General features: G+C 56.6%; 1 protein-coding gene across 1 annotated transcript in view; it reads left to right on the top strand.

Moving 5' to 3' along the window:
• EXD3 (exonuclease 3'-5' domain containing 3) overlaps positions 1-12,443 on the top strand; it is an 84,875-nt gene that overhangs the window by 19,986 nt on the left and 52,446 nt on the right. Inside the window, exons 5-7 of the mRNA XM_007947077.1 lie at positions 4,027-4,080; positions 4,552-4,691; positions 7,313-7,413. Coding sequence (XP_007945268.1) covers positions 4,027-4,080; positions 4,552-4,691; positions 7,313-7,413 — 295 coding nt within the window. The remainder of the gene's footprint in view (positions 1-4,026; positions 4,081-4,551; positions 4,692-7,312; positions 7,414-12,443) is intronic.

Genomic DNA, 12,443 nt, shown 5'->3' with positions numbered 1-12,443 from the left:
GGGGGGGGGGGACACCAGGGCAGGGGTGCCGGGGCACAGGAGGCAGCCCAGCTCGGGTTTCCCGCCGTCTTGGGTTGCACTGCGCCTGTGGCAGGGCGTCTGGGGCTCTTGGATGCGCCCCTGCTGCCAGGCGGGCCCAGACACAAAGGGGGCCCTTGTCCCACACAGGCCTCGCAGAAGCCATTGTCCTTGCCGCCCCGCGGGCGGTGCTTGCAGGCCCAGCGCCCCTCACGGCCTACAGGCCTGTCCGCTCACATTAGCCGCTGCTCACGACTTATTCATGTTGAGGGCGGGAGGCGGGCTGTGGGGGCAATGAATGCCCGCCTTTGTCCCCTGAGTTATTTTATTTACATATTTTAAACAGCTCATCAAGGTAAAGAGATAGCTGTGCTTTAAAAAGGAAAACACTCAGATTTTGGCTGCACTGCTGGGGGTGTGTGGCGACAGGGCCTGGGTCCCTACTGTGGGGGGGGGGAACTGCGCTGGGCACCTTGCTGCAGCGCCCCTGGTCCCCAGGAAAGCAGGATCTGCACGCGAGCCTGGAAGGAGACTGGAGCAGCAACCCCTGGCCCTGCCACCCCCAGAGATCAGGGAGGCCCCCACTGGGGAGGATGCCCGGGTGCCAGGCTGACCGGCAGCACCTTGCCCCATTCTCAAGGCTCTGGCTCCCAGGTCTTCCTCCTGTGTGGTAAGCTGGCAGTCTGAGGCCAGAGGCAGGTGACCTTTCTGCACCCATGGCCGCCTGCTTGGCCTCCCTGTATGACCAGGCGTGGGAAGCTGGGCCTCCTCTCTCCTTTGGGACAGACATGGACGGAGCAGTAGCCAGGGGCTAATTCCAAGCCAGGCTGTCCAGTGACAACGAGAGCCAAGGCGGGGAGGGGCCCTGGGGGTGGACAGTGAGACTCGGGTCCCCTCTAAGTGCCCTGTGCAGGCAGCCTGGGTAGGGGTAGAGGGCAGAGGTGGGGCCTAGCTGGTCTCAGACCTGAAGGAAATTGGGGGCTATAAGGAGGGTCTTGCTGGGGACACCCACCAGGATGCTCTTTTCACAGTGGGCCTGCCTGGGGTAGGCGGGGTGGACACAGACCCCCCAGCAACCAGTGTGGACACTGAGTACTGCCATGTGGACAAGGCTGACCAGGGCCCTGACCTGGGGCTGCAGGATGAAGCCAGGGGTTGGGATGAGGAGCAGGCCAGCGCTAAGGGGCCCAAGCAGGAGAGAGGAGAGGCCTGGAGCATGCTGTGGCAGACAGGCTCTAGATAGCCATCCCCTACCCACGTCGACTCCTTGGACAGAGGGGGCCTAGAAGACAGACAAGGCTTCTGTGCTGGTCCTTATGTATGATATAGATGTGAGGGTGGGGGCTCTGACTGCTCACTGTGAGGGTCCCAGCCCCCAGCAGCTTTCTGAGGGTCTCAGGAAAGGCCAGGACCCTGTGGGACGGCCTGAGTGTGGCTGTGCTGCTTGCTGGGAGGGGCTGACCGGGGCTGGGTTCTTGGACATGGGCCAGGTTGTGGAGGCGCCGGGACAGCAGCCCCACAGGGAAAGGCCTGGCCTTCTGGGCCCCCACCCCTGGTGGAAGCGGGCGGGACCTTTCCCAGGCCGCTATTTTGGTCCCTGATGTGACTGGCGGGGGCGTGGCCCAGCATGTTATTTCTGTGCCTACAGGGGCTGGCACACGGGAAGTACCCGTGGTGTACGTGCGAGCGGCCATGAGGCGTGTCCCCAGGTGGGCTCACTGCTCAGCACTGCAACCCCAGTGCTGGTGGCTGCTCTGCTGACTGCGTGAGGCCCCAGGAAGGTGCCTGCAGGCGGCTCCACCCACCCCTCGCACTGAACACTCCCTTCCCTTCTCCAGCCACTTGCTTGCCTGTAAGGCCCACAGGGGCCAGGCAGAGACCCTGCACGCTGGAGGTACAGTCTTTGAGAAGGGGCCCTTGCCCCTCAGGCCTCCTGGCTCCTGGTGGGCCCGTGCTCTGGGTGGGGTAGGGAGCAGGTAGGGGAGGAGCAGTGTGCTGGTTGGTGCTGGGCTCAGCAGGTGTGAAAAGTGGCACAAGGTGGCATCTGTCCTCCCGTAATGTCGTAGGGCTCAGGATCACCAGCCCAAGGCTGAGTCCTGTCGGCAAAGGTCAGACACACTGCCACCCTCCACCCTGTCCTCGCGTTCACCGCCAGCCGTCGCTGCCATGGCACTCTCTGCTTCTCTGCTGGATTCAGTGATTCATTGCAGTGGCCACACAGAGCTCTCAGACAGTACCCATGAACAGATTACCATTCACAATCAGGTGGACTTGATACAGCTCTCCCATTGGGACCACCTCTCTTCAGCCGTGACGAAGGTCGGCCTCTCCCCGGCCCACTCGGCCAAGGCTTACAGAGCTCCTTTAGCTCTGCCAGCAAACGCACAGAGGCACCCCATTCTGCCCAAAGGCACTCGGCTTCCTCACACTGTGGCCCGGTGAGCCCACTTCGGTGTCTCCCGCCGTTCCGCCGCTGCCGCTGCTGCACGTCTCCCACTGTCTCAGCAGCGTTACAGCTCGCTGTCTGTCTCCTGCCCTGAGGAGGTTCAGCACAAGGATCTCGGGTCCAAGGACATGCCCCAGTGCTGGGCCTTCTCTCTCAATACTAGTGGGACGCCCCCTTCCCACCTCTGGGATGGTTCATTTTAAGCCTAGCAGGATGGTAAAACTGACCAGTTTCCACTTTAAGGTTCCATAGACCTTTTTTGTATGGTCCCACCCCCCACAAGGCTGTCATGCACCTGATTTACATTATTAGTAAACTGTCCAATCCCCTTGGTGGGCCACAAGCACTTCATTTGCATAATCCTGCGGTGGTGCAGTGAATTACATAATATGGCTCTTCTAGCCATGGTCTTTGTGATCCCGTCAGCTGACTGGGTGGGACTATGTAAATTGGACACCAAGGAGAGTGGATACCTTGCTAAGAGTGTAGGGAGGGTACACGCCATTCTTGCGGGGGTAGGGCCATGCCAATAAGGTGTGTAGAACCGTAACGTGGGCATTAGTCAGATGTGCCATCCCACTGGGCTTAAAACAAGCCACCCCAGAGGTGCACAGAGGCATCTCACTACCATTAAGAAAGAGAAGCCAGGAGGGATCTTGGACCTGAATCCCTGCACTGAACTCCTCAATCCAGGAGACAGACAGAGAACTGTAACAGTGCTGAGATTGTGAGAGTGACACGTGGCAGAGGACCCAGCAGGAGACAGTGCAGTGGGCTCCAGGACCCACGGGAGAGAAAGCTGAGCACCTCTGGGCCGAGGCTTCCTGGCGGAGTGGCTGGTTTCGGACACTTAGTGACAGAGCTACGTAGGCTTCATAAGCTTGCCATGGCGCCCAGGGCCAGAGACAGGCACGGCTGAGAAGAGGCTGTCCTGATTGAAGACTGGTCCTGAATTGTAACCTGCTTCCCTAACAAACCCCACGGTCGTGAGCACCGTCTGTGAGTTCTGTGCGACCATTGCAGCGAGTCACCAGCAGAGGAGCAGAGAGTACAGGGGCGGACAGCTGGGGTCAGAATGGGTGGAGGCTGGAGGGCGGTGGCAGGTCTGGCCCCCACCTCACGGGACTCGGCCTCGGGCTGGTGATGCTGATGGGGTCTCCCCATGGTGAAGTTAGATGACGTCAGACGAGGCCGTCCTCCTCCCCGCCCCCCAGTCATTTGGTGGGAGTTGCAAAGGCTGTGTCTGGATGAGCCCCTTTGGGTCGTTCACTGCGTCCCGGCAGTGAGCCTGCTGGTCCCTGCCCTCCGTGCATTTGTCTGCAAGCCCTGACCAGTGCCCGCTGGGCAGGCAGCATGGCTCCATCCGGCCACTTCCCAGCCCGGGAGAGTGAGGGGATATCTCCTTCTACCTGCCCTTCCCCAGGGGAAGCCTGGCCCAGCAAGGGGAGGGGGGGGTGCTTTCTAACAGGCCAGGCCTCTCAGGGCCCTCCTGACGGTGCGCACAGCAGGGTGAGCGGCCCCCATCACGAGGCCTGAGCAGCCATTTCCTTTCTGTCTGCCAGGCCATCCTGCTGAGCATGAAACTTAAACTACAGTCAGAGCTTGACATTGAAAAGGTCAGTTTTCTCTCATGGAAACGTTTAGGTTCAAACTTGGATCAAACCCAGGTCTCTGGAGCATGTTGCATGGGAGGGGAGGTCCCTGGCATTGAGGCTGGGAGGACTGAGGGTGGGGCGTGCTGGGCTTCAAGGGCCGGGCCAGGGAGGTGGTAGAGCTGCCTGACCTGCTGCGCAGTGCTGGGGGCTGTGGCCCGGGTGAGACCCCCCGACTGGAGACAGACAGATAATCTCTGGGAGTGCACGTGTGTGTGTGTGCATGCGTGTGTACAGGGCATGAGCTCAGAGCAAAGGGTACGGTGGGTTGACGGGGAGCTTTGACCCCGTGGTGGGCAGGCATGGGGAATGGCCTCCAGCCTGCTTTGTTCTGACACTCTGGCTGCTCCCTCCTCGGTGGTGGTAGGTCTGGGGTCTGGGCTGCCATGGCAAAGGCACTGCAGGGCAGTGGCCTAACTGTGGGCTCCCCTGCAGATGAGCACCCCGCTGCTGCTCCAACACAGAGTGAACCTGCTGGAGCGCTATGTGGATGGCTTCCCGGACCTACAGCAGGGGCTGCTGAGCCTCATGGACTCCTGGTGCCAGCCCGGCTTTGACCTTAGACAGGTCGCCAGGTGAGTACCACCAGGAGTTCAGGTGGGGGCTGCAAGCCCGTGGCCCAGCCCTGTCACCCAAAGTGTTTGAGCAGGGCTGCCAAGAGGGGCAGGGAAGGCCAGAGCACAGCTGGCTCCTAGGAGGAGGACAGGCCACTTGTACACAGAAGAGCAGAAATAACCCCTGCTGGAAGTCACACTGCATGTGTGTTTTCTCGTTTGTTGCTGGGTCATGTGTTCATCCAGTCATCTGTAAACCGCCAGGAAATCTACTGTGTGAACTCCGCCCAGTGGATACAGGGAAAAGCCTGACGGGGGCCACTGTGAAATTGTCAAGACCGTGTGTGTCTGTGCATGAGTGTGCATACGTGTGTGTGCGTACACGCATATATGCATGCATGTGTGTGTCTCATTGACTATGTTAAGGATCATAACATGTGCTTAACATTTTGAAGAATGGGAATTGCAGAACAATTCATTGTGGTCATGCAGAACCTGTACCTAGACCAGGAGGCTGTCCTTGGAAGAGAACAAGAGGATCTGCGTGGTTGAAAATTGGAAAAGTGTGCTCCAGGGCGTGTAGCCTTTTACCATGCTTACTTAATCTGTATGGTAAGCAGATAATCCAAGAAGCTGCACTGTATGAAGAAGAACATGGCATCAGGGTTGGAGGAAGGCTTATCAACAACCTGTGATCTGCAGGTGGCACAGCCTTGCTGCTGAAAGTGAAGATGACTTGAAGCACTTACAGATGAAGATCTAAGACTACGGCCTTCAGTGCGGATTACATGTCCTGCTTACCTAGTGCCACTCTGACAGGAAATATACCGCAAATGGGATGCTGAACAAACAGGAGTTTATTCTCTCACAGTTTGGAGGCTTTAAGTCCCAGTTCAAAGTGCCAGGCTCTAGGGACTGTGTGGAACTCCCTCGACCTTGGGCTTCAGCTTTGCCTCCTGCTCCCGGCCCACTGGAGCTAGAGGCATCTCTCCACTCAGGCAGCTACTGGCTACTGAGGCTAACAAGCCCAGGGTCGACAAATAAAATGGCACAGTCCCGATGTTACCAAACCACATGGCAGGCCATTAACTCAAGTCCATTGTGAGTCCCAAGGTTGGCAGAGGATGGCAGGCTGCTGAACAATGACATGGCTACACTCAGGGTCCAAGCGTTCCATAAGCTAGAGACCATTCCCAAAGCTGCTGCTTACATATGGGAAGCAGACCACATACCCAAAGCAGCTTCTCAGCTGCTTGTGGTAGATCCCACCATGAAGGTGACTGCCATTCTCTTCATGGGGAATAACTACCACCAGCTGCCCAGCCATTCAACCAGGCCCAGCCACAGTGACATACAACTTTAACTACCACACATGTCAACGTAAAGAAAATGAAAATCCTCACAACTGGACCAGTAAGCAACATCACTGTAAATGGAGAAAAGATGGAAGTTGTCAAGGATTTCATTTTACGTGGATCCACAATCAACGCCCATGGAAGCAGCAGTCAGGAAATGAAATGACGTACTGCACTGGGCAAATCTATTGCAGAAGACTTCCTTAAAGTGTTAAAGAGCAAAGATGTCATTTTGAAGCCTAAGATGCATCTGACCCAAGCCACGCATTTTCGATTACCTCACATGCGTGTGAGAGCTAGAAAAGAGTAAGGAAGGCTGAAGAAGCGTTGATGCCTTTGAACTGTGCTGGTGAAGGATATCAACATGGCTGGCCCAGTCCCTGGAGGGCATCATGCTGGTTCAGCAGTGGGTCAGTGAGAAAGAGGAAGACCCCCAGTGAGATGGACGGGGGCAGTGGCTGCAACGATGGGCCCACACACGGCAGCGATTTGGGGGGTGCACAGGACCGGGCCACGTGTTCTTCTGTTGGACATGGTGTCATTTGGGTCAGAGCCGATTCAACGACCCCTCACAGCAGCAGCAGGATGGCTATTACAAGAAAAATGGAACAAGAGAAGTATTAGTGAGGTGTGGAGAAACTAAAACCCCACTCACTGTTGGAGGGATTGTAAAACAGAGCCGCTACAGTGGAAAGCAGTCTGGTGGTGCCTCACAGGTTCTACCTTAGTTACAAAACGCCCCAGCAGTGCCACTCCTATGTGCCACCCAAAAGAACTTAAAGCAGGAATGCAAACAAAGACCTGCTTCGCAACAGCCAGGAGGTGAAGCAACCCAAGTGTCCGCCAACAGATGTGGGCCATCTGAACGTGCTCCATCCGTACGAGGGGACGTGACTCAGCCACAAAGATGAGTGAAGTCCCAAAACACGCTGTGACGGGGATGAGCCTTGAAAACATGCTGCTGAATGACACATCACACAGAAGGCGGGTGGTATATGGTCCCTGATGTGACACAGACTAGGCAGATCCATGGATCCCTGGGTTCATTGGTGGCGACTGGTGCGGGAAAGAGGGCTCGGTGCAGAGGGGCTGCTGAGTTCTGTCGATTTGATGGAAAGATTGGGAGATGGAGGCTGGTGATGGTCACACAACACGGCAGATGTGGTCAGCATCACTGGATCGTGCGTGTGGAAGTGGTGAGAGCATCATGTTGTGTATATTTCACCACAATGAAAAAACACATCAACTGAAAGGAGACGGCACTGACAGCAACGTGCTCTCCCACAGTAGGTTTCCGCAGATGACGGCTGCCAGGCTGGAGAATCTGAGTCCGAAACTGCTCAGCCGACAGGTGCTGCGCCTTGTGCAACAGTATGGCATGGACCCAGGTGAGCCAAGCTAAGGCAGTGGGCACCAGGCGGGGTCTGTGTGCCTCAGCCGGCAGGGACCTGCTCAGCCAGGTCCTCCACACCCCTGCCTGCCCGCCAGGGAGACATCCAAGTCCCAGGGTTCCTCCTCCAACCTCTCTCAGCCCTAGGTGCCCTGTCACTCACTGCAGGTTGGGGCCTGGGAGCCCCTCCGCCCTCCCAGGGCTGCTCCAGGAGAGTGAGGGTGGAGGTGGGGACCCACCTTTATCTCTCCTTTTGTCCCCCATCCCACCTCCTGGCTCCTCTGCACCTCCGTCCTTCTGATCTTCGGAGGTCAGAGGTCTGGGTGTCCAGATGTGCTCATGTGTGCGGCTCTAGTTTACAGACGTGCCCCCCGCCCTGAGGTCATGAGGACACGCTTCTGTGTGGGTCCTCCAACAGCTTTATCATCACTTCCCCCCAAGGCCCTACTGCTATGGCCCACTGCTGGGGAGTCCATTCCGACCCACAGCACCCTTAGAGGACAGAGCGGAACTGCCCACAGGGTCTCCCAGGCTGTCAGTCTTCACGGAAGCAAAGCCCAAACCACACCCACTGCCCTGGAGTCCATTCCGACCCACAGCGCCCCTAGAGGACAGAGTGGAACTGCCCACAGGGTCTCCTAGGCTGTCAGTCTTCATGGAAGCAAAGCCCAAACCACACCCACTGCTGGGGAGTCCATTCCGATCCACAGCGCCCCTAGAGGACAGAGTGGAACTGCCCCAAAGCATTTCCAAGGCTGTCAATCTTCATGGAAGCAACTGCCACATCTTTTTCCCACGGCAGGCTGGTGGGTTCAAACTGCTGACCTTTCCGTTAGCAGCTACCACCAGGGTTCCTCCCCAGGGCTCTAGGTGCTTGGAGTTGACCTGTGTGTGTACCAGTTTCACTTCCTACGTGCCCTGCTGGCCCAGCATATGCCCCCCAGTTGCCTCACCCCCATGGATCTCAGCTACCGCTGCCCTGTGTCTCCTTTCCCCAATGCCAGGGTCCATTTGTCTCCTCTCCAGTGGGACGACAGGTCAGTTTGTCTCCCTGCACCCATACATGTCCCCACGGCCCCGCCGCCATGGTTCCGTCATCCTGTTCCCCACCTCCACGGTCCCTGCTGTGGTCTGTCACCTTTCAGCCCTGCCGTCCCCACCATGTAGTGATGAGTTCTCAGATCCTGGAACAGAAACCCTTCTGTCTCAGATTATCCTGGGAAGAATCTCGGCTGTGGTTGCCTTGTGTTTCGTGTAACTGTGAGAATCAGTTTGTCAAGTTTGTTTTTCATTCTCTTATTTATTTATTGGGATTTGGTGAACATTTGCAGAGAGAATTCGTTTTCCATTCAGCAGTTTGTCCACGTTGTTTCATGATATTGACTGCAGTCCCCACAATGGAACAGCTCTCTTCCCACTTCCTCCCCGTGCTTGCCTTTTCCCTGCGTCCTTTCCTGTGTGTTCCTGCCCTCTGAGCAGTCTTCCTGCACAAACACTGCCCTTCTCATCTGCCTGGTTGATTGTCTGAGGCCTGCACCTCCCCCTGTAATTGTTCACCTTGTAGGCCTGTCTGTTGTGTGGCTGGAAGCCATGGGAGTGAGTTAAATTCCAAGTCCAAAAGGTGACTAGGGGCCATAGTCTTAGGGGTTTTGCCAGTGTCTATCAGGCCAGTAAACCTGGTCTTTTTTATAATTTTCAGTTTTGTTCCACATTTTCCCCCACTGTACCCAGGATCCTATTCTGATTCCTTTGCTGGTGATTGACAGGTATAGACGGGCACCATCCAGTTCTGGTCTCAGGGTCATGTAGGCTGAGACTTATGTGGTTCTCTAGTCCTTGGATGAATTGTTTCCATGTCTCTTTGGTTTCTATTCTCCTGTGCTCTGTAAAGGAGCTTGGGTGGCATGGTGCCTAAGGCATTGGACTGCTAACCAGAAGGCTGGAGGTTCAAACCCACCAGCCACTCCGTGGAAGGAAGACTGGGCAGTTTACTTCTGTAGAGATACCGCCTCGGAAACCCAAAGGGGGTCGCTATGAGTTGGAATCAACTTGCTGGCGGTGAGTTTGGTTTTTTTTGGTTTTGTTCTGGGTGAGGGGAGACCGACTGGATGGCCACTCATGAGCTTTCAAGCCACAGTAGGACAAAGAACATGTCTTGAGTAGGGTGGGGTGCCGCAGGAGCTGGGTGTCCCCTGCAGCCATGGTCCTGAGCCTGTGGGCCCAGTGCAGTTTGTCAGGTTTTGTAGGGAAAACCCTGCTGCCCTTGGTTGTGGACCACCTTGGCTGTGTGGACCGGTTTGAGGGGAACCAGCACCTCCATGAGATGGGTGCTTCTGGCCCACGTGTGCTGACTGCTTTCCTTTGGGCCTCCTTTAGTCTCTCCCAATAAAGTGGTGTGCATTTTTCTCCAGAACCCTTGGACATCTTCTGCTAGATTTTTGCTTGAATTTTACATTTTATATTTGAAAATGCCAATTTTATTTAAATTCTACTTTCTAACTTGCTGCTACTTAGGAATCCAACTGATTTCTGTATATTGATGGTGATTCCAGGTTTCTTATTCACTGTAATAATTTCTCTGGAAATCCCTGTAGGTTTCCTGTCTACACAACTGGAGCATTACACCTCCTGTCTGCTCCTTTCTGAATGTCTGTCCTGTCCACTTTGATTTCTTTTTCTTTCCCTCCTTCGATGTCCAGGAACTGGAGGACAATAGGAGTGAGAATGTGACCACGGCCTCTGTCTCCCCTCCCCCCGGAGGACAGTAGGAGTGGGAATGTGACCACGGCCTCCATGTCCCACTCCCCATCTCAGAGCTGTCCTGACAGCGTTTGTGGTCTCACTCTGCTTAGTCATCCTTGAGTAGGCTGCAACCCCTGTCCAGGCCACGTGCAGCACAGCCGAGCACCGCCCGGGCCTGCACCGTCCTCTGGCCATTGATATGCTGCAGTCCGTTGCTGGAGCCCCTGTGGACCTGGATCCTGTGTGCCTCCCAGCCTAGGAGGCTTCCCCCAGCACTGGGTCGGAGAAGCGTCCCCTGCTCCCTGTTGGGTTGTCGGTGGTTGATTCTTGAAAGTCTGTCACCAGGCCTTCCTCCTCGGTCTCAGCCTGGCACTGCTGCCGAAATCTGTCTACCCCAGGTGACCTACTGGTGTTTGAAACACTGGAGACGTGGCTCCCAGCAACGCAAAGGCCGCCGCGGTGGGACAGACTGGCAGGCCTGTGCTGGGCTTTGCTACTCTGCTTTATCCAATGGAGAATGTGTGGTTCGATTCGCGGTTTCCAACATGCTTCTCAGAGTGGTCGCTGTGTTTTCTCAGGGTTTCTCTGCATCTGTGGGGTGGACAGTGTGTGTTTTCCCATCTGCTCAGGTGGTGGGTGATAGCAGTTGGCGCTAGGGGGTGACTGGCCAGTTCTGTGGTGACACCATTTTGGTTGGGGTGTGTTGTCCTTTTTATATGTTGCCAGACATGGTTTGCCAGCTTGTTTTAAATTCTTGCCCCTGCGTTCACAGGTGGAGGTGGCCCCAGACCTGCCCGAGCCACCTGCGTCTGTCCCCCCATCGGGCGGGACTGAGCCTCTGTCTCAGGTGGCAGTGGGTCTCTTCCTTTACCTTGGGCCGCAGGGTCCTGCGAGCCTGGGTTGTCGTCCCTCACACGCTTCCCCACCGGTCCTGTCGGGCCAGCCGCCTTCCCAAGGATTTTCTCTGCATCCTTCATGTTTTCAGTTTGTTGTCCCAGGTCGTTCCCAATGTCCGTGGCATTTGGGCTGTTGGGGATTTGGCCGCCATCCCTGCCCTCATCCATCTCACAGGAAGTTTGTCCAAGTAACCAGCTTTCCGGGACTAGCTTCCCTTCTTTGCTTCTCTCCAGTGTTTGCCCTCCACCCCACGCGGCCGGCCGTCTCCCACCCACCCCATGAAGCCAGCCGTCTCCTACCCCCACTCTTTTGGGGTTTGTCTTTCTCTAACTCTGGAGGTTTGAGCTTTGCTTCTTCCTTCTGAACCTCTCTTCTTTTTCCGCAAGTTCTCACACGTGTTATTTTATCATTGTCCAGTTTGAGGGGTCCCTTGTTTCTGTTTTTCTCTTTTACCATGGGCTAAATGGAAGTGTGTTTCCTCGTTTCCAGACTTTGAAATATCTCGTTGTCAGCTTGTGGCCATGTCCTGGAGCGTGTGCTGGGGTGGGTGGGCCCAGCCATCAGTGGCCTTCTTGGCAGCTTGCTCCCCAGACACTACAGTCCAAAGGCCTCCATCCCTGACACACTCTGGAGGCTGGGACACAGTCCACCCCATTGGCAAAGCTGTACATGTGCTGAGAGGGCAGATAGGCATCCATCCGCAAGGCCAGGAGTGAGCAGCTTTGTAAAACCACATCGACTGCCTCGTCTCCCCCGGCATCCTGTGTCTGAGCCCTTGGTCCTTGTTCCTTTCGCAGAAAACATAGCTGGGCTTTGTTCCCCTGCTGTCCAGAGGAGTCCCATTGCAGAAGGATGGCCAGATATCTGGAGCCAGCACCCGGCTTCCAGAGGGCTGGCCCCAGGAGGAGGCAGGCACCTTGGCATCTAGGAGGCTTGGGAAGCTGCTGCAGCTCACACCCTCATGGCCAAAGTCCCCAGTTGGGCACATCCTGACCCACGCCTGCCCAAGGTGCCCCCGTGGATGTGCTGGAAGTGGGGGTGCTGACTGGAGCATGATGCCAGGAGTGCGGGAGTCATGCTGATCCCACCAGGCATGCGGGGGTCATGCTGGTCCCGCCAGGCGTGCGGGGGTCATGCTGGTCCTGCCAGATGTGCAGGGTCATGCTGGTCCCGCCAGATGTGCAGGGTCATGCTGGTCCCGCCAGGCATGTGGGGGTCATGCTGGTCCCGCCAGGCGTGTGGGAGTCATGTTGGTCCCACCAGGCGTGTGGGGGTCATGCTGGTCCCGCCAGGCGGTCATGCTGGTCCCGCCAGGCGTGCGGGGGTCATGCTGGTCCCGCCAGCTGTGCGGGGGTCATGCTGGTCCCGCCAGGCGTGCGGGGGTCATGC

The sequence above is a fragment of the Orycteropus afer genome, unplaced genomic scaffold (assembly GCF_000298275.1).
Source record: "Orycteropus afer afer isolate SDZICR_OR568_19922 unplaced genomic scaffold, OryAfe1.0 scaffold00174, whole genome shotgun sequence".
NCBI classification, from domain to species: domain Eukaryota; kingdom Metazoa; phylum Chordata; class Mammalia; order Tubulidentata; family Orycteropodidae; genus Orycteropus; species Orycteropus afer.
The sequence above is the reverse complement of the archived record's forward strand: the minus strand, read 5'-3'. Positions and strand labels throughout refer to the sequence as shown.